Source organism: Vicugna pacos, chromosome 2, assembly GCF_048564905.1.
Source record: "Vicugna pacos chromosome 2, VicPac4, whole genome shotgun sequence".
NCBI lineage: Eukaryota > Metazoa > Chordata > Mammalia > Artiodactyla > Camelidae > Vicugna > Vicugna pacos.
The window spans coordinates 80,574,622-80,600,174 of NC_132988.1; the positions used below are offsets into that span (position 1 = coordinate 80,574,622).

A 25,553-nucleotide genomic window follows, 5' to 3' on the forward strand; every position below is an offset into this window, starting at 1 on the left:
CCATTAGAGCTTTTTTTAAATTACATTATTCTTTTTAAAGATAATGGATGACCTCCTGGACAACTTGACCATTTCTGGTTCTAGTAACATGTTAACAAACCATCTCTGGAGATGGCAGTCTTCTGATGTGACTCCTTTGAAACCCTTACATTGATTTGTGTTGTTTCTGTCTTAAAGGATAGCTTTTGGTAGACCTGTCTCCAGACTTGTCCTGACTGGCAAATACTGACCATGCAGCTAATGCTTTCAGAATGGTGCATTGGAATTTACCATTTCGTGTTAGGTGCCTATATAGAGAAATAATTTAGAAATTCCTATTTTGAGGATTCTTTAAAAGCTCATTTTAGAACTGAGGATCTCTAAACCTACAACTCTCCTGACTCTGTTCACTGCAGCAGCTGAGAATTAACAATCATGGCACACATGTGTTTACTTCTTTTCCACATAAATATACTTGTGACACCTAAGGGGGCTCTTTCTGTCCTACCTAGATTCTTAACACAGGGAAAAAAATTCAAAATGGAATAAACATGTACATATTTAATACATAAAAGTAACAAAAATATATGGGATTTTAATACTGTAAGAACAGAGAAAGAGGATGGGTCTTACCTACTGCCAGACAGTATACACAGCAGCTAATAAGCATGTATGCAGAGCTCCAAAAAGAACTCCCTGAAAAGGGGCCAAATGCATTCTCAAAAAGGGATCCTTTTACAATTCACAATCCATACAAAAATATAAATAGTCTAACATTTGACCAACACTGAGGGCAAAACAGTTTTTAAAAGACTAATAAAGCTGAATATGTAAAAATATAAAACTTCTATACAGCAAAAGATACACAAAAACAAAAGACAAAACACTAGGTAAAATACTGACAAAACAGGATAAAGGGTCATGATCTATAATATGTTAATATGTTAAAATTTATCCATCAAAAAGGAAATAAAAAATAGAAAAGCAGGCAAAGAACAAACAGGTAAGCGATCATGAAAAATACTCTACTTCACTCATAATTTTAACAATGCAACTTTAGACGAGATATTTTCATAAAGTAGAATGATCATTCTTAAGACTGGTGCGACTATGGGAAACCAGGCGCTCCCAGGCACTTTATACAACGGTGCCAGAGAGCTCTCTGCCCAGCATTGCGATGTGCAGTCAACCTGGCAATTCAAGCCTAGGAAGTGATCCCACAGAAATGCCTCCATGAAGGCACAAGTGTTTGTAGCAGCACTGTGATACCAGTAAGTTGAAAGCTATTTAAATGTCTGTGAATAAGGAACAGTTAAATAAATTACAGTCCTTCCATTCACTGGAATATTTCTATGGAGCCACTGTTCTAAAGAATGAGGTAGTTCAACAAAGACTGGCACATAAAGATGCTCCATAATATGTCATTAAGTGACTTACATAAGTTTATATGGAGTGATCTCCATGTTTTTAAAATGACATAACATATAAATATATGTTAAAAGAATATATGTGTGCCTCTCTCTATGGAGTAAAAATACTAACCTTAAATGTCCATTAAATTCCCTCTAGGCATATATTTCATCTATAATCCAAAAAGATTTTCAAGCTCTAAAAAATAACAATCATTTGCAAAAAGACCCCATTTTTAATAAGAGCTGTATGCTTCCTCCCCAATGCCACAAAGGACTTGCCCAAAGTCAAGAAGTCAGGTGGGTCCAGACTCTGTCCTTGCCCTGCGGTATGAGGTGACATCCCCTCTATACAGAGTCCTAACTCTTGTGACATTAAAATTCTCAACTTGAGGATGACTTCACGTAACAGTGGGGGGTCACTCTTCACTGTGTGGGAAGATAGAACACACACAGCAGCTGGTAGCTCTGTTGTGTAAACCCGCAAAGGAACAACCTGAAATAGGCAGAACAGATTTTCAAAAAGGGATCCTATGACAGTTCACAATGCACACAAAAATATAAATGTGTTAACATCTGACACTCAAACATTCCCATCAGCCCTGACAACGAGATTCCCTCATCAGCTCTGCACTGTCTTTGCTGCCCGCTGAGGAGGACAGGGACCCGTCAAGCCAGCAAGCCCCTACTTGGCACGTGAGATGCGGCCAGTTGGCTCGAGAGCCCCGTGAGATCCACGGGCCCCGACGGCCCAGGAGTGAGAGCGGCTTCTTCAATCACCTCCAAGAAAGCACTGGTCTCTTTGGGTTTCTTCTTACAGCAGGCTTCTGCACAGTGCGGGTGCTTTTTCCTGTGTTTGTTCTTCAGTCTCCTCTTGTACATCTTATACACTAGGTGTTAAAACACAGCAGTATTAAAAACCACTTTGGTGAAGATTATAATCTGGTGACATTGTGTACTTGTCAATACTTTGGGTGTTGGTTTGCTTTGGATCTTGTGTGTATAAACACACAAGAAAAAGAAGGGTGAAAATAAAGGGAAAAGACAAAACTCCAGAGCCAACTAATTCAGTGCATCAGGAGGGCTATTCCTGTCTGGAACAGACCTTTTGGGACTGAGCCATGGATCAGGTCGCTGACGGCTCACCCATCCAGTCACATGGTCAGGCAGTCAGCACTCTGTGGGCAGTGCTCTCCTGGTGCTGGGGAACAGGTGGGAACAAGCCCAGCATGTTCCTTCCATCAGTCTCACCATGAGAAGAAAGTAAAGCTTGGATCCAAGACCAGGAGTTTTATTCTGCTAGGATTTATCCCATGGGAGCATTAAACCCCAAGTGTCCCTTATACTGACGACTGTTCTATCAGCAATCAGTATATAATCAGTACATCAGTAATCCTTGAGCCTGACTCAGAACCCGTTCTACGACAACAGTAAGAATTTACAACAGCTGAGATTAAAATATATACGTGTGTGTGTACATATCTATCAGTCTGTATTTTTTAAATTTACCTTCTGTGAACTTACATAATGAATGACTCCAAAATGATGTATTTTTGGCTGTAGAGATAGGTAAGCATATAAACGTATATATACACTTTAAATTTCTGTGTATATATTATATTTCATAGATGAAAAGTATTTCATAGCCACTCAGCACAATTTTTAGTCACAGTACTGTGAAATAACATTTGGAAGACTTCAAAGCTCTTAATAAAACATAAAAAATGTCACTTTTGAGATAAATGTTCATGGAAAATTCTGATAGCATTAGTTTTTGTAAAGCATATTTGTTTATAATTAATTATAAGCTCATTTTTACTTTTTTTATATTTTCCTATGAAACTTCACTTGTGGCAAAGGATCTTGTTCATGCCCTTTATCTTCCCCAGAAATGTCAGACTGAAAATGTATCACAAGGGCAGCACATGCATATTCAGGCTGAAAAAAGAGCTGGTAAGTTGGGTCAATAATTTTCAGTCAAATCTACCCAATGGGGGCTCTACCCACCTGCAACAATGAGAAATCCATCCAACAGCTGGAAGAGCCCATAGGCCAATGGGAAGTTAAGCATCTGGACCAACTGCTCGGCAGTGAAAGATAACTGGAGCATGGTGATGCACATCTGAATGTTCTGAGCTCCGGTTTCCAAGGAAATGGTCCGGCACCTACCAATGGAAAAAATGTTCAAGTTACATACTAGCAATAAGGACTATTCTTAAGTATTCTCTTATGTATAGTGATAAATGTAAGCTATGAGCTTAGGCCACTAACAGTGTTTACTCATTCAGTAATTATTTGCTGAGTGCCTACTCTGTGCATAGTCTCTGGAGAGACACCTCCAAATAGGGGCCTACAAACCATGCCCTGGGAATCTGGGTGAAAAGACAAGATACACACGTAGGAAAGGCTCAGAAACAACACAAGACAAAGTATGATCGAGAGTCAGGGAGACTGAAGAAATTCAGAAAAGTGGCGCAGATGGTTAGAGAAGGCTTCAGAGGAAGAGTGGCATTAGAGGATGGAAGAGGGGAAGAGGCACTGAATGTGGGAAAATTACTGAAATTAAAGTTCCAGGGACAGGTATGAGCGTGGCCTGTTCAGTAAGCATTGGAAATGCTGTAGGCCAGCCTGCCCACGTGGAGTGGAGGACTGGAGGAGATGAGAATGTACAGTTGAGTCAGAGATGTGAAATAGTATAAACTAAACAATGCTTGAAAAGAAACATAAAAAACCCAAGTGAAAACCAAATGTCTAAAATGATTTAGTAATCATCAATCAATGAAGGTTTTAGTAATAAAATTTTTCTACTATTTTTCTACGTTTTATTCATTTCTTTGCAAAAAAGAAAGAAAAAAGAAAGAAGGAAGGGAAAGGTACAGAGAAAGAGGGAGAGGAAGGGGGGAAAACCTCACTTGAAGAAAATGCAGGAGGGAGTAATACAAGGCGACTGATATGACTAAATTGCCTTTCAGAGGTTTGTGCCAATCTATGTTCCCTCCAACCCTGTATGGTAATACTCACCGCATCTACGGGCACAGCAACACAGAGTGTCATCATTTTTAACATTTCACGGTATTTATATAACATATGCCCCAACTTGTCATGATAATATTTAAGATAAATTCCTGCTTCATCTCTTGCACCGTGCTCATGCCCTATAGTGATCTCTACTTAGTGAAACCACCTCGCCCTCCTATTTAACTATTAAAATAAGAGAAGCATGTCCAGATTACAAGTGGTGTTAATATTCCAGTTTCACAAATTACAGTTTCCCGTCAGTTTGTCCTTGGTTTTCCTTTACATAAAGAATTACTGTGCTCTTTCCACTCTCTTTATGATGAGTTTTCCTGTTCCATCCACCTTGTAAGCCAAAACTCTTCATGCTTCCAGACACAGCCAGGCAGCAAAGCCTGCCAATGGCAGTGTGTTTAACTTGTCCTCCTTGTAAAAGCTGATAGATAATTTAACTGTACCTCTGCCAAGATTGGTGGGTAAGAAGTGCCAGCAGAAAGCCCATGATATGGCCAATCAAAGGAAAGACGAAACTGATGGTCAGAAGAATGATGTCTGAATTCCATGATCCTTTCGCCAGCACCACACCAGCAACAGCAACCACCAAGAGGAGGACTCCGCCAACAATGGCCCCAACCTAAGGCGAATTAATAAAATAGGTTCATGTAAACATCATCGTCTTTTTGCAAAGTCCATCACTGCTCAAAAAGGCTTGGAACCTAGAAGTTTTAGAACAAAGAGAGGACTTAGAGACCAACGGACCCAATCTCATTTTACACAGAAAAATCCTCAGGTCCAAAGCGGTCAAGTGACGTGGCTGAGCTAGAATCTGATGAAGCTCAACACAAATCTAAGCCTTCTTATTTTATGATCAGTATGGTTTCCTTTCAAGTGGAGGATTGTGCCAGAAGGACTGGGCAGTAGAGTTTTTCACAGACAGGACAAATTTGTGAAATAACTGAAATCTGATAACAAGCATCCAACACTTCTACATACAGCCTCTCAGACCCTGCCCTGGTAGCCTCTTGTCTGAGATCTCCCCTGCCTGACCATCCGCCACTCTCTTCCCACCACCCCTTCAACCACCAACAACTTCTAACCGCTTTGATCCTTGCCCTTGTCTCCTCCAAATGAAATGTGCCCACTCTTCATTAGACAGATGTAGCGTAATGTGAGGAGTACTGACAGGTACCTTACTTTTAACAGAACAAACAGAAACAACAAGAAACAAACAAACAAAATCAATGATTTTTCCCCTCAAAGGTCTGGGTTTTAAGCCAAATAGCAAGGAAGCAAAATACAGAATATTTGGGAAAATCAGGATCTTGGCAAGCTCCCATTCACACCATGCGGCAGCAAACTATACACCCAGTTACAGCATCACCCTTGATTTGAAATGATTCAGGGCATAGAGGAAGATGGTCATGGGCAACCAAAACAAAATAAAAACAACTCAATGGACCACAGATGTGTTCTGGCGGTTGTTTTTATTGCTCAATCTGAGGACAGACTGGGCCTCTGCCTAACGGGAAGATGCTGGAACACACAAAGGCCTCTGATTGTAAAAATCCTACTCCAACTTTCTACCAAGAAAAGGATTTAAAAGTTTAAAATTTACCAAAAGCAACTTGTTCAGAAAATGAATCAGATCTAAAACCAAAAGAGGACTAGGAATAGAGAATGAAGACATCCCAAAATAATGATTAAATTATCCTAGTTTTAACTAAGGTGCTCTAGAATATTTATCTGTTATATATATTATTAAATATTTTCTCCCACAACTCCTATGGAATTGCCAAAGGGTTTTTAATTTGCTCTTTACAGACATACAGAAAATTTATCTGGTTTCTCCATTGACACTGAAAGACAAATAGAGGATCTAGAAATACCAAAATAATCATTTTTTTGTTGATGCCCTTTTAAGAAATCCAAGATAGAGTACTTGAAAAGTAAGAAGTTCCCGTGATGAAGCTCTCTCCTCTTGTTTTATAAACAAAATTATAACCACACGTTGAAACTTCCTCCTACTGAAATGACAGTAAAGTCACTACGTGCAATCCAAATGTACACCATTTAATCCTTACTCCAGCTCTCTGTGCCCAGCTCATCTGTCTACTTGTCAACCCCTCTTCTCTTGTTCTTCATCTCATTGGAGGAATAGCGAGAGTTGTTCAGTCTTGTGCCAAACTGGGGAAGCAACATCCATTCGTGCAGCAAATGGAATGAGTGTTCCGTCAGGTAGAGCCAAACGTCAAGAGCTTAAACTCAACCAAACCATAAACCCCAGACTAAAATGAACTGAAATTTCTTAGCTGAACCTCCAATTAGCTCCAAATGTTTCCTATTTTATAAATGTAAAAAAATAACTAAAACATTTTTTAAATCTTCACGAAAGCAGCACAGAATAAACACGTGTATCTTCTAAAGCAATACATAAATGGAAGACACTCCAAGAGATTGATAGCACTGCTGAGAAGGCCTCCTCTCTAGCTAGATTAATTTTAAAAGCCATTTACTGAGGACATTTGCTTGTTTCTCCAGCAGACAAGGGACAACCCCGGAAAGTTAAGAGGAGGAGGAAGGTTCCAGTTCCCTTCATTTTAGGGTCAGTGCGTTCTGGATGATTTCATTTTGACAGTTACTCATGTCAGCAGCCCTTGCTCATGTGCACAACTCTCCTAGGAATGCTTCCAAAAGACTGCCTCTCCTCCTGCTGCTCTGTGAAGCCAGCTGTACTTCCATCCACTGGGCTCCGTTTCCGGCACACTTGAACAGCCTTCCCTTGAGAGCGCCTGTGTGGGGCCTAGTGAATGAATGGGCTCTCGCTGGCCACATGTAGGCCTCAGCTTTTCTGTCCCTCAAGCAGGAGTTCCACACTTTGCAGGGTGTCATAAGCCTCAGTGTATGGTTCCACAGGGGTGACAAAGCAAGGCTTAGAAGTGGAGGATATATTGCGGTTGGATCCAAAAATGCAGGACATGTAAGGAAAATTGCTGGGTGTGGGGCTGTATTTGACTGGCCCCTTTGTTCTAGTCATTGCCAGCGTCTATTTGTCAAGTTTCTGAGTCTGAAATGTGCTAACTGGCCCATGGAGTTACCTTAAGTTCCATCTTGCTTACCTTAAGAATAAGTTTGGATTGTTCTGGCCACCTGTAATTCACATAGGCACCGAAGGCCACAGGAATGGTCAGGCACACAAGGGTAATTCCTGCAGAGAAGAAAAATCTGTCAGACAGGACCCCTCTCATCCTAACTGCCCAGTCCCCAACAATTTATGTCTATTTCAACTAGACAAAACTTTTAATTAAAGCTGCATTTTATTTCTGCATCTTCCTCCAAAAGAAAATTATTCTTAATCTTTGGAAGACAGATGTTGAAGGGTCTACGATACCACTGAATGTCACCATACATGGTCTACCATTTCTCTAAGATCCCTCTGACGGTCACATGGAATTTCAGAGACAACCAAGAACATAAACATCAGAAAACAGGAGGCCCCTTTATGTCTATGAAATTCTTTGGTTGCTATGTATGGGGTCACCCCTCTACAGCAATAGCTATTATTTCTCTATGGAAGCCAGTGGGTGATTTGCTTCACAAGGGAAAGAATGTCTATTACAGGACAAAAATAGCATTCGTTACAAAAAACCAGAGCAAGTTCTCGTATTTCCAAGTGTAGCCGGGTAACCCAAAGGCAGGTGGGGAAATGTGCCTTTTAACTAACACAGTAAAGACACTGAAGGCAGGCTCAACAGAGCAGAGGTCTACTTGCCAGTCAGATTCACACACTGACAATTTCCAGGACCACTTTCCGAAACTGGCCACTTGCAATACTGGCTCCAAAGTTGTATGAGTTGCCCATAACATTTTGAGATTTAACTGTTTACAAGTGCCCTTTAGACTATATCATCAAAACAGTATATTAAATAATTTAGTGGTCAGAAAAAAATTGCACGTAAAGTCACTATTTCTAAATGAAGACTTCAAATTTTTTACAGATATAATGAGCTTCAGGACATGGCTCCATTCATGGTTTTGAACTATGGGCTGTGGGTTGTAAGTCCCCCAAGTGATAACTTAAGACTCCGGACTGGCACAGTAGAATTTGAGGAGTAACAGTGCCTACTACCTCTCCACAGGCTCTGATCAAACGAGCATGGGTGTATCATCTCACCGAGTCTTTCTTCCAAGCCTAGTAAGTCCACAGAGATCTCTAGAAATAGGGCAGAGTTTAAGGAGATACTGGAAGATACGTGGGTGCAACTGTGACGTGTGCATACTCTTCCACAGTCAACAGGAATCATTTATGTTGATTAGTAAAGAAGTCAAGGCTCACAAGCAATTTAAAGGTGGAGTCGGGGGAATTAAGGTCTCATTAGAGCCACCGTGACCCAGGTAACCTGTGAGTCAATGAGTATAATCGCTTTCTAGTGAATTATGTAAGGGTTGGTTTGTCTTTGTCTTTTTTTCTTTTTAATAAGTAAGTTTTCTGGCTTTATTTTCAAAAAAAGCTTGGACTCTTTTTGAATCAGTCAGATTGCTGAGTCAGAATTTCAGTTCTGCACTTACCAAGCTGCACGACCTTGGTAGAGTTATTTAACCTCCCTAATCCTGAAACTATAGGAAATGGAAGTGGTAACAGAATCTCTACCCTAGGGTTATTTGGAAAATTAAATTAGATAATAATTTTAAAAACCCTATATAAAGTAGGAGACATAAAAAACAATAGCTGTTATTATTACTATCACATTACTGCTACTATTTCATTTCACAAGCCCAATACAGACCTATGTTCTGATATGGAATGGTGAGACTCTCCTCAAGATTCCAGGACAATGTGTAGAGATAAAGGCAGAGTGGCATCATTCCCAGGGCAGCCACTGTGGAACAGGTTGTCATACTGATGCTGAAAGTAGAATTAAAGTGATACACTTAAGAGGGAGAATTTGAAATGAAGAATTTAGTCCTTATTGAAAACAACTCCTGGGCACAAGATCCTAGAGATTACGCAGAGTGAAGTTACCTGAAACTCCCTCCTGTCTTATTATTCAACACATGATGGCTGTATCTGTGGTCTAGAAAAAGATTCCAGCAGTTCTTGCCATCCATCAGTTAAATCATATTTGATGAGCATTTACTTGTCCTAAACGTTCTGCTAGTCACTGTAAGGATTCATTTTCTTTCCTTATACAGTTCTTCTTTATTGACATAAAATTCACAGACCATAAAATTCACCATTTTAAAGTGTCTTTAGTATATGTGAATATACCATCCTATTCTGTTTCCAGAATATTTTCATCCCCTGAAAAAAGAAGCTCCACCCCATTGGCAGACCCTCCCCATTCCCTTCTTCAGCCCTGACAACCAGTAATCTACTCTGTCTTTAAAGGATTTTGTCCCCATCTGGGCCATAAAACCAGCGACAGAATGAATCATTTAAATTAGGGGAAATAAGGTAAATGGAAATGAGATATCCTTCAGGTCAACAAAATAATTTAACTTGCACAGGTTACACAGGTACACAATCTGTTTAAGTGCGTACAGGCTGCTTACTGACATGGTTTATGCTGCTCTACTGATGAGGTGAGGCGAAGGGGCCATCATACAGCACAACCCGCGATGAAGCAAGAGTTTACTCACTGCAGCACTAGGCCCCGAGAGTCTGGGAACTGTTTAATATTCATTCTTTAAGTTCTCACACCAGACTGCCTTGCACACAGGATATGCCCACTCTGTGACCACAGCACAAATGGCCGAGAGACTGAGAGGCTCGCAACCTCCCAGCCCACAGAGGACAGGAAGGAGACCCTTCGCAGGGCTGAGACCTGAGACAGCAAGCGTCCTCCAGTACTTTATCAGGCTTGCAAGTCACCCATCATCCCCTCATGATATGAATCACCAATGTTTCCATCTACTTACCCTGCCTATAAAATAATCTATCTGCGATTACTGTGACATTTTCTCTCAGAAGAATGTTTATACTCTCGGCAAGGCAGCAAACATTATACTCCAATATTAAAAACACTCCTGCACTCTCAGTCACTGCTGGTGAAAATGCAAAACAGCACACCCCATGGAGGGAGTTCGGCAATATCTGCAAAATTAAACATGCATTTACCCTTTGACCCTGCAATTCCACATCTGGGAATCTATCCCAAAGATGTGCTGTCAAATATTTAGCTGATTGGTGCCCCTTTCCCAAAACCAGACTTAGGTAATTCATAAGTATTTGTATATATCCCTCCCCTTTTTTTTCATTTAAGCAGTCCTGTTTTAGTGAATAGAGGTTTATTCTTTGGTTGTTTTTTTTTTTCTTTTTAAAACAATCACACATTACAACCTACTCTGCAGCTTGGATGCTTTTGGTTTTTTTCTCCACTTAATATCATAGACATATTTTCAGAACAATACGTATAACTTAAATGCACTTTTTAAAGAACTGCAAAGTACAACATAAACATGCCATAATATCTTCAATCACTTCATTAATGATGAAAAATTGCTTTTTCTTCTATTATGAACACTGCTATAATAAACATTCTTGTACATATTTCACTTGAAATAACTCTTTTCTTTCCGTAGAGCAGATATGCCAAATTTGAATCACTATGTCAAAAGTCTGTGTTTTTTATTTTAATAAAGACTGCCAGATTCACTTCTAAAAAGCTCATTGCACTTCACAATCCTGCTCACACTGGAGGTGATCAATCCTTTTACTTCTCATGAGAACACTGGAAAACGCATCTCCCTCTTTGGTTAGACACCTGTCTACGAGGTGCTTTCTCTCATGTTTATTAGCTTCATGGGTGTCCCCTCTAAACAGCTTTGCTTGTCTGATTTTTCTTTTCTCTGTTTGTAGGAGCTCTTTTAAATTTAAAATAGATGTCATCAGATATAACATAAATATTTCTACCAGGCTTACTTTGTATTTTTACTATGCTTATGACTTTTGCCATAATAAATAATTAACACTGAGACAGTCGAATCTGTCCATTTGTTTCCTGGCTTCTGAGTTTCTTGTCTTATTAAAGACTTCCCCCTCTCCTGAGGTTATTCAAATATTGCCCCCACTTTTTACTTTTTAATTGGTTTATATTCTGTATTTATATTTTTAACTCATCTAAAATTTATATTTTATATTGTATAAGGTATGAAACTAATCTATTGTCTTCTATATAGAGAGGCAAGTGTGTTAAATTTCCCAAATAAACGATTTTCCACTAGACTGAAGTGCCAACTTCATTATGTATTAAATGTTCAAGTGTATTCAAAATGTTCTTTTTCCCTAAGCAAATACCAGACTACTTTAATTACAGTGTTTTCATAGTGTTTCTGTATATGACAGAGCAGATACTTCCACATAAGTTTTTCTTTTCAAACTATTCTGAGCACTTCCTGTATAGATTTTTTCCATAAAAATTTAAAATTATTTTGTCCTATTAAGAATGCTTACTTTGAGCAAAGTCTTCTTCCTAACTAGGGAGCAGATAAAGGAAGAAAAGCAGCTCGCCACAGCTCTCTAACCTCTGTATCCACGAAGAGTGTGTCTGGGAAGCTTTTCCAAACCCCTAGTCTGTGGCAGTGCTACGTTCCTGGCTCCTCGCATCACCACATCCTGAAAGGAATTCGTATGACGTCACATTCACCTTGAACTTCATGAACAGCATTTCCCTCCTGTATGGCTTTGGCTCAAACAGCAGAAAGCTAAGATCCATGACAGCAGGAAGCAAAGTGTGAGGTTTATTTCAGACTGAGTCTATATCTTTGATTACATAGGTTACTACTTCCATTCTTTATACAACTGTTCAAGCCTGTAATGTTCACAGCAATGGTCAAGGATGGGGACAGATGACCCTGGTGCTTCGCCAACTATTATAAATACCAACAAAGCTGGAAAAGCACACAGTGAATGTGTGCGTGCACTGGAAAGTCACACCTTTTGTTTTACTGCCATGAAATTCCAATGTAGCATAAACAGAGGATGTGGCTAGCTGGATCTCTCGGCTGCTCACATGCAGGAAAATTGTTGGCAAAATCTGACCTCAATATAACAAGATTCCACTTGCACTAAGAAGAATGACATCCCAGCCCCAACTATTACAGAGAATAATGAGACAGATTCAGCAAGTCTCGACAAACAGGTAAATCCTGAACCTCCTTTAAAACATGGAAATCACATATATATGCATTACAGTAAAATGTAGCATCAATAAGTATGCCATTTTGCAACTGGAGTTTAAATTATCAAATACTGTTTTGGTTTGTAACCAGTAAACTCAGGAACTCTGACACTCAAAACTATGAAAGTACACACTAGCTTCCTCACTGGAAAAAAATTAAAAATTACCTAGCTAGGTACTGCACAAGAACAGACACAGAGATCAATGGGACAGAAAAGAAAGTCCAGAAATAAACCCACACACTTACAGTAAATTAATCTATGAAAAAAAAGGCAAGAATATACAATGGAGAAAAGAAAGTCTCTTCAATAAGTGGTGTAGGGAAAACTGGACAGCTACGTGTAAAAGAGTAAAATTAGAGCATTCTCTAACACCATACAAAAAATAAACTCAAAACAGGTTAAAGACCTAATTGTAAGAACAGATACTATAAAACTAGAGGAAAACATAGGCAGAACATTTTAACAAAATTTCAGCAATATTTTCTTCAAACCAGCTTCTAGAGTAATGGAAATAAAAACAAAAATAAACAAATGGGACATAGTTAAATGCAAAAGCTTTTGCACAGCAAAGGAAACCATAAACAAAATGAAAAGACAATGTACAGAAGGGAGAAAATATTTGCAAATGACATGACTGACAAGGGGCTAATTTCCAAAATATACAAACAGCTCATACAGCTTAATATCAAAAGAAAACAAGCAACCCAATCAGAAGACCTAAACAGACATCTCTCCAAAGAAGACAGCCAGATGGCCAACAATCACATGATAAGATGCTCAATATTGTAATTATTAGAGAAACGTAAGTTGAAATTACAATGAGGTATCACCTCATACCAATCAGAATGGCCATCATTAAAAAGTCTACAAATAATAAATGCTGGAGAGGGTGTGGAGAAAAAAGAACCCTCCTACACTATTGGTAGGAATGAAAACTGGTGCAGCTACTATAGAAAACAGTATGGAGGTCCCTTAAAAAACTAAAAATAGACTTACCATATGATCCAGCAATCCCACTCCTGGGCATATAGCCAGAGAAAACTATAATTCAAAAAGACACATGCACCCCAATGTTCACAGCAGCACTATTTACAATAGCCAAGACAGAGAAGCAACCTAAATGTCCACTGACAGATGACTAGATAAAGAAGATGTGGTGTATATATATATATATATATATGTATATATTCATTCCATACAATGGAATATTACTCAGCCATAAAAAAGAATGAAATCATGCCATTTGCAGCAACATGGATAGACCTAGAAATTATATTCAGTGAAGTAAGTCAGATGGAGAAAGACAAATAACATGTGATATCACTTATATATGGAATCTAAAAAAAATAGGATACAAATTATTTTATAAACGAAAAACAGACTCACTGACATAGACAACAAACTATGGTTACCAAAGGGGAGAGGGCGGGGAGGGATAAATTAGGGGTTTGGAATTAATAGACATATATTACTATATATAAAACATAAACAACAAGGACCTACTGTATAGCACAGGCAACTATATTCAATTTCTTATAACATATAATGAAAAAGAATCTGAAAAAATATACATATATATATGTATAACTGAATCACTTTGCTGTATACCTGAAACAACATTGTAAATCAACTTCAATTAAAAAAAATTTTTTTAACTCAAAAAAAAATCTAGCTAGTCAGATGGACATGGAGTAAGCTATAAGATCAGATCAACAGATCTGGCCCTAGAGAAGAGTTCAAGGCCAGGTTTCTCATCCTCAAATGTAAATGTTATTCCTGTCTGCTGCTTCTCAAGAATAACCAGCATTTACTGAGCACGACCTGCTAAGTATCAGACCTCACTACATACATTTTCTCTTTTTGTCTATACAATAATCCTACGTGTAGGTATTCTTTCCATTTTATAGACAAGAAAACTAAGGTACATAGAATTATTGTATCCTAATTGTAAAATGACTATTACTCAATAAAACAAAGTTTAAAAAAAAATGTACCCTAAGTCACATGGATTCAATCTAAGTTCTGTCTCTCAAGATGGTCAGTTCACCAGGCCCTGTTAGACGGACCTGAAAAATCTCAAGTCCTATTTCCAGGGTCTCTGCTGAAGAACCAAGAGCTTTTTTAAAGTCCAAAACTCAAAACTGGCCACTGAACCCCTTAGGCTCCACCACCACTAGTGGTCAGAATTCTTTCTCTGCCACTGAAGACACAAACGCATACTTAGGGAGGAAAAGACCTCGTGCACCAAACATTATCAAACTAAAGACAGTGGGAGCTGTCCTGAGTTGTACCAATAAACTGACAGCACTTCAAGAGTTTTTGTAACACACACAGGCAATCAGAAACTTTCCTTCAGTCATTCACTCACGTCTATCAAGTGCCTGCCACCATCAGGCTGGTACTGAGCACACAAAGACGAACAAGCCATGGAGGAGCTCAGAGACCTAGTGGGCGAGGCCCCTCCGATAGACAGGAAAACACTGTATATTTAGTGCTCTGGGGACAGCAAGGAGAGGCATCTCTGTCGAATAGTTTCAGGAGAAACACTAAAAACTGGGGAGGGAGAGGCACATACCTAGACTTCATAATTTTATTTTATTTTCCTAGTGTCACAAAATACTTAAAGCATAAAAGAACTTCAGATCCACTTGTGGTTTACACCCAAAACAATTGAAAGCAGGGACTCCAACAGTTCCTAGCAGCATACCCAATCACAGCAGCATGATTCACAATAGCCAAAAGGGGGAAGCAACCCAAATGTCCATCAACTGAAGAATGGATAAACAAAGTGTGTTATATACATGCAATGGATTATTATTCAGCCTTAAAAAGAAAGGAAATTCTGACACATGCTACAACACAGATGCACTTTGAAGTCACTACGCCAAGCGAAATACACCAGACACAAAAGGACAAGTGTTTTATCATGATTTCACTAATATGAGATATCTAGAGTAGTCAAATTCACAGACAGAAAATAGGATGGCGGTTGCCAGGGCCTGGAGGGAAGGAGCAATTATTGTTTAATGGATGGAGTTTCAATTTAGGAAGATGAAAACGTTCTAGAGATGGAGGGTGGTGATGACCGCACAACAATGTGAATGTACTTAATGCCACTGAACCATACACTTAGAAACAGGAAAATGGGAAATGCTATGTTATGTATATATTGCACCATAATAGAAAAAAGGACCTCAAGAGTCTCATCTACTGATTTTACAAATGAGGAAACTGAGGTCCAGAGAGGTAACTTGCTCAAAGGCACACAGCTCCTTGAGCAGAGACTAAAACAGACCTCTGACACAGGGCTCCTTTGCCTGCTCCATATAGTAATAATAACTCACATAGCATGCTGTGCCAGGTAACACTCTAAGCATTGTATACGTATTATTATTAGCTCATTCAATCCTTGCAACAACCCGTGAGGTAGCTAATGCTTCTCCCTGTTTTAGAGGGGAGGAAACTAACACATTTACATAACCTGCTGAGATGACCCAGTTGGTAAGTGACAGATCTACTTAGTGTCTTCAGAGTGGTGCACTTAACAACGACACTGTACTGCCACATGTTTTCATGTCCTACTGTCCAAAACAAGAGTTCTGTCCATTGTTAGCACAGTAATTGCAAAAATGTCTCCAGATATTTTCTCTTTTCTATGACATCTGCACTGTGACCTTGCAGCTCATCCCATCAAGAGGCAGAATCGACTTCTCCAGTCCTTGTAATTTGCTGGCTTTGCAATTTGCATCGGCCAGTAGAATGTGGTGGAAGTAACAATGAGCCGGTTTCAGGCTCAGGGCTCAACAGACCTCGTAGGCTTCCTCTTTTTCAGAACCCAGCCAATTAGGTCTAGGCTAGCCTGCCAGAGAATGAGAGCCCACGTGGAGGAGGCCCCAGTTGTCCCCAGTGAGGCCATCCAAGCCCAGTCTACACTTAGCCAGCCCCCAAACATGTGAGAGGACCCTGCCAGGATCTGCTGTGCTCAGTCCAGGGAAGGATGATTTTTAGGCTTTTCATACACATGGACCAACAGCTTTCCAGAACAGTTACAACAAAGGATGAGTGGAGGCGACAGACCAGGCCAGGTGTCTTTGCAGACTGTGAGGACAATGGGCAAAAGCAAGTTGAGAAAGTGTGGGGTATGTTTAAAGAACAGTTAATCATCTGTTTTGACTACAGACCAGTTGTGCCCAAGGGGTTAATGGGAAATACATCTGCAGAAGTCTGTTAGACCCGGCTTAGCTTCTACTCGATGTAGCAGGTGTTGAGCAGCTGTATATGTATAACATGCTCCTTTTCTCTTCCCCGTGCCATGAAGGAAGTACTATGATTTGCAGTTACAGAAAAGAGGTCCTAAGTCAGGATACAAAGACAGGCAACCCGACCCCAGAGCCTGCCTGACTCACCTACCACAAAACCACAACGGAAAGACTGAAGGTAGAGAGAACACTGTGAAGATACCACAACTGGACAAGAAAGAAATGGTGGGGCTTGAGCTGAGGTGATGGCAGTGGAGAGATAGGAAGCAACAGCTATGGTGACATGAAGCCTGACAGGAGGCACGCGGGCTGCTGGGATGGTGAGCCCTGGTGACTGGTGGGAGGATGACTGGTGCCAGCGTCGGACACACAGAGTGCACGAACTAGTTCACACGTGCAGACTCCGAAAATGCTTTCTTTGTGTGAGTACACGGAGAACTACAAGTAAACTGAATGAAGCACGGAGTTAAGGCATGAAACACATTTGGGGTCGTCTGAAGAGCTCTCAGTCTAAATTTCCTCGTTTGTAAAATGAAGATGTTGTACTAAATCCTCCTGGATCTTATCCAGCATGAAAAACAGAATTCCTACCAATGACTATCTACTGAGCTTTGCTTGAAAGTTATTTTTGTTGGTAATCAAGTGAGAAAAACATAATGAACTTGGATATTGTTTCACTCAATAATATTCAGTTTCCTCCTATTTGTAATTTTTACTGAGATTTAAGATCTATTACTCTTGTCTCTATGAGCTTTTGAAAATCGAATATTTAGTCCTCATTTTTAAATTGCATTTCTTAGAATTTAATTTTTTGCTTGGTTTTTGTTTTTATTTTCTGAGGTTCAAAATCAAAATTTTATAAGAGAAAGGGGACGATAGCTAATATCTATTGGGTACCTACTATGTGCCTGCTATTCTGCACATATATTCTTCCTTTAAAATACAGTCTTGTGGGTAATAGGTAATTTTAATCCTGTTTTACAAATGAGGAGATGAGGTTTATAGGTTAAATAATTTGACCAAAGTTAAAAGCATATTAAGAGAAGTAAAATGAACTTAATCTTTTATAGACTTCCTATTAATTGCTATTTTTACTATAATGTTGGCCAGTAAGAGATGAAGATAATAAATGTTCTCTTTCCCAAAACAGAAGTGCTGGAGAACACTGTTTAAAGATTTATGCTCCTACTCAGAACAGAAGATCCAGTTGTGTTAATAAATGGCATTGAAGACAGTGCCTAAATTGCAAATGATGAGAAACAGATGTGACTTTAAATGTGCGTTCTGCCATACTCATCTGTAGCATTTGGCAACCTACTTAGCCAATCTGAGTCGAACTTTTCTCAGCTGTAAAGTTCAGGATAATAAAAGGTCATTTACAAGGTTATTATGAGAGCCAAGAAAGAAGAGAATGAGAATACATGAAAGCATCGACCCCATGCCTGTTGGGGTATTTAATATCCATATTTCCTTTTCTTTCCAAAAGCCTTCAGGTCCTGGAATTTATCACTGTTCCATGGACTTTGTGTAAAGAATATTTATCATTTCCCAATTATTACATTAGTGATCAACTTTACTGAATTTGAAACAGCAATACCTATTCGTGGGGTTTTTTGAATTAGCAATGCAAGTCATTCATTTCAAATCTTTGATAAGTGGGGAACTAAAATCATAGCCACATGAAAATTAATTATTGGTCTGCTTGGCACGAACCCATTAAAATTTATAGGTGAAATAAGTTCCATATGCTACACATTCAGCGCATGCAGGAAACTAGAAACCCATACCTGTAGCTGAGTCACAAATGTCAACTCCCAGCACAGTCAGCACCTCTGAGTCATTCATTCATTGTACAATAAATCTCACCAAAATGACATACACGTCGAACAAAGAATTAAATTTATAAGTAGTTCCTTCCCTGGGCAAAAGGTGAAACAGTTTGGTCATAAGTAAGCAAAGACTCTAGAAAGACCACTGTGTTTTTAGCCCTTTCATTTTTCCAATTGTGACTCCTCTATTCTTTCCTCAAATGCTTTCTCCCCCATTGAAGCATTCACTCTCATTAAAATGTAAATGAATGATAAAGCCTAAAGTCTCCCAGGGGTATTTATCTACACCATAACTGGGAATAAGGTCACTGGCTTAAGTGAAAGAAACAAGATTCTAGTAATGAATGTTAAACATCTGCAAGGCAACAAGAAACAATTTTAGTCATAGTCTTTATGTCATTCCCCAAGTCAACTCAATAGGCCACTTAAAATAGGAGACATTCATTGCATCCCCCGAAGGCTCCTTTATCCAGTTCCCCAAAATACTGATTTCATAAACTAGGGCCTCGGGCAGCACTTGCTGGTTAGAGCTTCGAGGGCCTCATTGGTTATGCCCCCCACCACCCCCACCACCACATGGCTGCCAACCACTGTCCTTCTCTTTCTGGGATTCTGAACCTCCATCCTGGGAGACTGTGAAACCAGGACTGTTGTGAACGCTGTCAGTGTGGGTGACAATGAGTTCACACCTAGGAAGGGCCATTGGATGAGGAGGAGACCTGCCTTCACTGCTGCAAATGAACCAAACCCCTCAACTCAGAAAAGGAGCTGCCAGTGAAACAGAGGACAATGACAGCAAATTAAATTTTAAGCTCAGCCAGGAAAGTGCTCCCAAGACTGAACAAGCCTCTATAAGATGTTTCTCACTGGAATCTCCACCTAGATGGACACAAAAGTATCAGTTATCCTCCCAGGCAGAGCGCTACCACGGGAAGGCAGCTGAGCTCCCCTAGTGTAACTCACCTGAGATCCATATCTCCATCAACCCAGAAGGTGAAAATGTTTGAGATGGTCCCCCCTGGGCAGCAGCCCATGATGAGGATGGCAATCGCTTGGGCCGGCTTCAGAGAAAAGCTGACGACCAGGAGATAGGCTGTAAGAGGCATGAGCCCAAACTGGCAGAGCAGTCCCACAGCAATGCCCCAGGGTCTCCTGATGTGCAACCAGAGCTTCCGGATCTCCACGGAGCATCCCAGGGAGAACATGAGCAGGCCCATCATCACGGCCAGCACCACTGTGAACACAAGTTCCAGGTTTCCATACGCCTCCAGCCCCACCGGCAACTCCTCCTCCGAACTGTTGGCAGGGCAGGCTGAGCTGCTGGAACAGTTTGGTCTCATCTCCTTATCTCCTTAAGGCAGCGTTACAAATGAGCCTCTGCCGTGATAGCCGGGCAGCTCCATCCTGCCACATTCTGTAGCCACGCAACAAAACCACGCGTGGAGAATCATTCCAGGAGCTGCTGGCTGGCCAGGTGATTCACCCTAATCTGATCCATCTATTCATAAGTGGCATTATGAAAGTAATTACCGTGGGCATGAACCATCTAATAAACTGTGGTAAGTACGGCTTTCCACTTCAGTTCTTACTCACCACTGAACACTCAAGTGAAACAGACAAGAAAACCCACTGTCAAGTGGAGCAACTGGTGTGTCGTCAGCAACACATTGTGTTCCAGGAAAGCAAGTTGGCTGCCAAGACATAATTTCTCCGAACTCAATGGGAATTTCAAAGCACCAGGATACAATGTTTTGCAGAGAGAAAAGGCTAACTCTGGAAAAAACAAAGGCAGCTAAGCCAAAGCCACACCTCATGGTGTTAGTAAAACATTCCTGTGAAGATACTAAAGCAAAAGAACACCAGGTAAGGAAATGTCAGGAAGAACTAGGGATAATTTCAAGAGAGCTTTGAAATTAGTCTCACCTTTTTCTTCTATTTCTATGAGAATTTGTGTCTAAAGCCAATAATTAAACACCTGTAAGAGTAATATATTAAACACTTGATTTGTCTCATGAAACATGTGGAAACTCATTTCTGAACCCAAAATAATTCAATGAAGCTGTCCCTTTCTTTTGGAGAATAGAGTCAGCTTTGAGATGTCACACCCCTGGGTCTCGTGGTGAGGTCTGGGAATTCGGCAGTGAAACACAGTGAAAAGCTTGTCTGAAGTCTGAAGACAGTCTGAGGTCAGCCTCTGACTGCAATGGCCTGGGGCGCCTCTATGTGCCTTAACTACACAGACACATGTTTTGCTGGCAAAACCAGGCAAGGAAAATATGGTTCCCTGAAACTAAAGCTCCAAAAAAGCAGATGCCACACCCCTCCTCACAGAAAGCAGGAAGTTTATTTGTGGGACAAAGGTTGGGACGAGGCACACTTTATTAAGCTCCACCTGTCTTAAGAGGGACAACAGCTACGCATTGTTTAGTTTTGGATTAGCAAATTATTTTCCATGACAAAATGCTCTGGCCATGTTCGCTGTATAAAAAACAAGCTGAATACATATGCAAAATGAAATCTAACTATTTGCAGGAAGTATGAACTGCCTCAGGCAAACCCCCCACCCCCAAAAGCAGTTCTGAAAGTGAAACGTTGCTGGAGGCCATCAGAGGTCATTATGAGGACCTGCTGCCCCCAACTCTTGTTTTATACCTAAGAACAAGTGAACATTTACACTACCCTTGGTGAGCCTGTCAGGAGGCAACCCAGAACCCTCTGTACTGTGTTTACGCAGAGGCAAGCAGAGAAATGGACACTGAGAAGTGGGTTAGGTATCTGGAAGGCTACATGTCCCCAGCTGAATGATGCAGAGGTGTGGTTGAGCTGAGGAGGAACGGAGGAAGGAGACAACTAACATTTTCTGAGCACCTACTAAGTGACAGAAGCATGCTAGGTGTTTTACACATATGAGGCTGTATCTGGTGAAGCAGAACTTTTTTTTTTTTTAAACTTATTTAGAAAGAAGGTATCAGATTATTTTCTGTCTGGAGAATGCCAAAAAGTCCCTTGGGAGACCTTCTTTGTTCTCGAAAGAATCACCTGAATGGCCCTTCTTAGTTGTACAAATTTAAGTTTAATATTCCATTCCTGATAGAGGAGGATGTGGTAGGAACTTTGGTGACTTGTCTGGTACTCAGCCCTGATAGCTGGGAGGAGGGGGCTAAATTTGCACAGTGAATTTAAGGAGTCTCCAAAGGGGAAGGTGACCTTGGCCACTTGCCTTTTAAAATTCAGCGTTATCAGAATTTCTCAAATGAATTCCTAGGATGATTCCAACTGAGGTCCACTGGGTAGGAAAAGATGCTAAAGTCTAATTACATATCATGAAAGGAAGGGGTGTCTGGACTAGTGACAAGTACCTCTGGGACCAGCTGTCTTGGCACAGAGTGATACAGCACAGTGCCTGAGTAGGTGGACGTAACCTGAAGAGAAGTAACCTTGAGAGGCCAAGCTTGGCACCACCGCTTTGTGTGCACGGATCTGGACCAGAAGGGGCCCAGCGGCAGTGGGTAAGGACTGACTGGACTGGGTAGAACCAATTTATTCAAAAGGTCCCCACAAAACAACAGCAGCTGAAAACCAGGACCTACCAGTGGCCTGGTCAGGCTTTTCTGAGTTTCTCTCCATCTGGAGTCAAGGAGGAGGCTCCTTTGGAAGAGTAAGCCCCTGGAGTTCTTGGTCAACTGTAAAGGAGATTTTAAATAGGGGATCCTACACTTACTGACGTGGAGGGATTCAAGTGATTGATTACAACATTTTTAAAGTCAAACTCATACCCCAAGCTAGTGAGGTCCCATTTAATCTTCACATCCATACTAAGAGGTAAGGACTATCACTCCCCACCTCACAGATAAGGAAACAAAGGGCTAGACGGGCCTATGTGATTTGTCCGAGGTTATTAAGCAAGTTGTAACCCTGGGATTTAAATCCCAGTCTAATTCTCAGCCTGTCCTCATTTCCCCGGAGCACAGAGAGGTGGAAGCAATGAACGGAGTCAACAGCATGATCACGCTGGATCATGCTGGCAATCCTCAGACCCAGCTCAGGGGTAAACACCACTATCTGGCATAAAGATGGAGAAAAAAACCAACTAACCCCTCATTTCTAAATTTACTTCCTATGCTCACAAGCTTAAAATGCACCTGAATATGTTCAGCATATCTGCAGCTTAATTCTGAGATCCAGCCCTACAAATCACAGGAGCTATCTCATGCATTTCTATTCTCTACAGACAGAATTAGAGGTCAAGGCACTCTTCACAAAAACCAGCTGAGAAGCCTGGCTTCTTCACCTTGGGAATGTAACGGCTGAAGAGGAAGTGCCAACAAGAAAGGTAATTAAACATGGCTAAGAAACTGCCAAACTCTGAAAATCAGCACAAGAAACTTCTAGAAGCTTGAAGAACATAATCCTACAGATTCCAGAAGAATTTAGGTAAACTGATGAGAGAGAGAAATCCAAAACAAAATTACTTATTTAATCCAAATTAATTATTTAATCCAAAATTAAAGGGAAATGGTGGTGAGGAAATAGACTGTTACATGACACCAGATAAAAAGCCTAATCATAAAAATCAAATCTTAAAAATAAAAATACTGTCACCTCACAGAAAAAAAAGAACACAATACTTGAATAGAAAATACACAAAACAGTTAAGTATAGTAATCAATATTACTAACAATTTTTAAGGACATTAAGATAACATGTGTTTCTTCTAAGAACAAAATAATTTTAAGGTGAATATCCCTCTTTAGAGCTGAGTGAAAGAGACATTCTCACATGCTGCAGGTAGCACTGAAAATTCACACAACCCTTCTGGAAAACATCTGGCAATATGTACCAACAGCCTTGCTATTACAGGGCTAAGTAGTCTTAATAAAATTAGCTGCAGTACTGGCAAAAAAAAAGTTATTTATTATTATTATTATAAATGTTTCTGTTCATAACAGCATTGTTATTTATAAACACATTCTTATTTATAACAGCATTATTATTTATAAAAACAGAAAACTGCCAACACCCCAAATGCCTAAAGTGAATCTAATTTAAGTAAATTATGGCAAAATGAGATATTATAGAGTTCTTTAAAATGTGAGAAATGTTTACGTTAGAAGGTTAAGCAAAAGAAATCAAGATCATATGGCCCAGATCGAGTGTCCCCAGCCACGTGAAAATAGCACAGAAAAGAAACCAAAGGGAGAGATTCCACAATCTTCATGGGGATTGCTTCCGTATGTAGGACTATGGATGACTTTTCTCTTCTTTATATTTTTGGTACTACCTACCATCTTTGAAACGGCTATGAATCACTATTTTTTTATTGTCAGGGAAAAGGAATTGAAAAAAAAGGAATAAAGACAGAGTAAATTGTGGTTATTTCAAGCAGCTCCCTAAAAGTTGATAACAACCAGACTATCGAGCCAGACTACTGAGGTGACTCAATCATTGTCTTTGTTCATAGGTTTTTATTAGGAAGCCTAACAAGTACCCAAACTTCCAGGTAAGAGACACCTGCAGAAGATGGAATGTATGGGCGTGAGAAGGACTGACGGGCCGAGTCGGAGCAGGAAAGGGTGGTGATGGGCTCGCAGAGGGGTTAGCCTGAAACAGCACCTGCTCCACCTTCAAGACAAAATAACCAGCAGGGAAAATGTAGCAGCTCATCAACAAAACCAACTGGAAAGACCTGTTTATCCGGCACTGGTGCCTTGCTATTTATAATAGTACTCACGGTTCTTTTCCCAGCAACCTTTTCTGACTTCAGCTCATCAGATCAGGTAACCATAAACTCTCCTTGCCAGTTTGAGTCTTAGAATTATGAAAAGAAAATCCACAGATTGTAACAAATGAGATTAACGGGGTTTGTCAACCATGACCGTTCCTAATTTTCTATGACAATAACAGTAACAGCAGCAACAACTACCAGGCACTGCGTCCTTCCTAAGTGCCAGGCCCTACGACAGGCCCCTGACATGTGAAGGCTAGTAAGAGTCCGCCGCCCCAAAATATGACACTTGGGCACAAGGACTATTTTGAGCAGAAGGCAACTGAGAATAAAGCAGATACAAGAAGACCTCCCTGCCCTCCTTCTATTTGCCTAAAAGTAGGGCATAAATTTGTAAAGATGTCTCCCCTCCCCTCTCTACCAGGAAGGACAGAACTTAATCACTGGAGACAACTCAAGACCCTAATCAACCCAGAGGAACCCACATAACAGACCCTGCTAAACTAGCCATGAGCTACCCCTGGTTTCCCCACACATTTGCCTTCTCACCCCTAGAAGCTCAGAGTCCTTTTCCTTTATCTTGTCACTTCCCAAAAAATGTACTGTTCTTTTGGTCAGATGCTATATAAGGCCAAGCTCTAACCACTTCCTTGAGTCACTCATTTGTGAGCACTCCCTTGTGTATGTGAGATGCATATGATAATAAACTTGTCTTTCTCTTGTTAATCTTTCAGTCTAATTTGCAAGGCCCCAGCTGGAGAACTCAAGGTGGGGAGAGGAAACATTTTTTTCTCCCCTACACACATCTCACTTAATCCCCCCAGTGACCCTGTCATGCAGGTACCACTATTACCGTCATTTACCCATGAATGAAGAGAGGCTTACAGAGGTTAGACAACCTGCCATGTGCTAAGCTAGTAAATGACAAGGCAGGAGGATAGGGGTTGACTCCAGGGTCCGTACTATATATGAAAATAAATAAAATAGTAAAAGTTCATGAGTTTCACTTTGTATAAAATATTATTCTTGCTACTCAAACTAAACATCACATCTTAAGCGCAACTATTCACCTTCCTAAACCCTTAATTCGTGTGCCTTACCAGGTGCTGAACACAAGTGCACAGTGAACTTGTTAACTAACATTACAAAAGAATAATA

At 40.3% G+C, this 25,553-nt stretch overlaps 2 protein-coding genes across 3 annotated transcripts in view; both read right to left on the reverse strand.

Annotated features, from left to right (window-relative positions):
• Window positions 1-1,743: 1,743 nt before the first annotated feature.
• Window positions 1,744-20,272, reverse strand: SLC10A6 (solute carrier family 10 member 6). Its single transcript, XM_006198184.4, is given in 7 exon segments — window positions 1,744-2,120; window positions 2,123-2,278; window positions 3,396-3,553; window positions 4,862-5,037; window positions 7,520-7,608; window positions 9,188-9,306; window positions 19,634-20,272. Coding segments are annotated over 7 exon segments (1,122 nt in total). The 5' UTR covers window positions 20,011-20,272; the 3' UTR covers window positions 1,744-2,073.
• C2H4orf36 (chromosome 2 C4orf36 homolog) overlaps window positions 10,323-25,553 on the reverse strand; it is a 32,798-nt gene continuing 17,567 nt past the window's right edge. For both annotated transcript variants that reach the window (XM_072942993.1, XM_006198272.4), the window contains exons 7-8: window positions 11,854-12,015; window positions 10,323-10,494 (exon numbers count right to left, since the gene is read on the reverse strand). The gene's annotated coding sequence lies outside the window, so the exon portion shown is untranslated. The remainder of the gene's footprint in view (window positions 10,495-11,853; window positions 12,016-25,553) is intronic.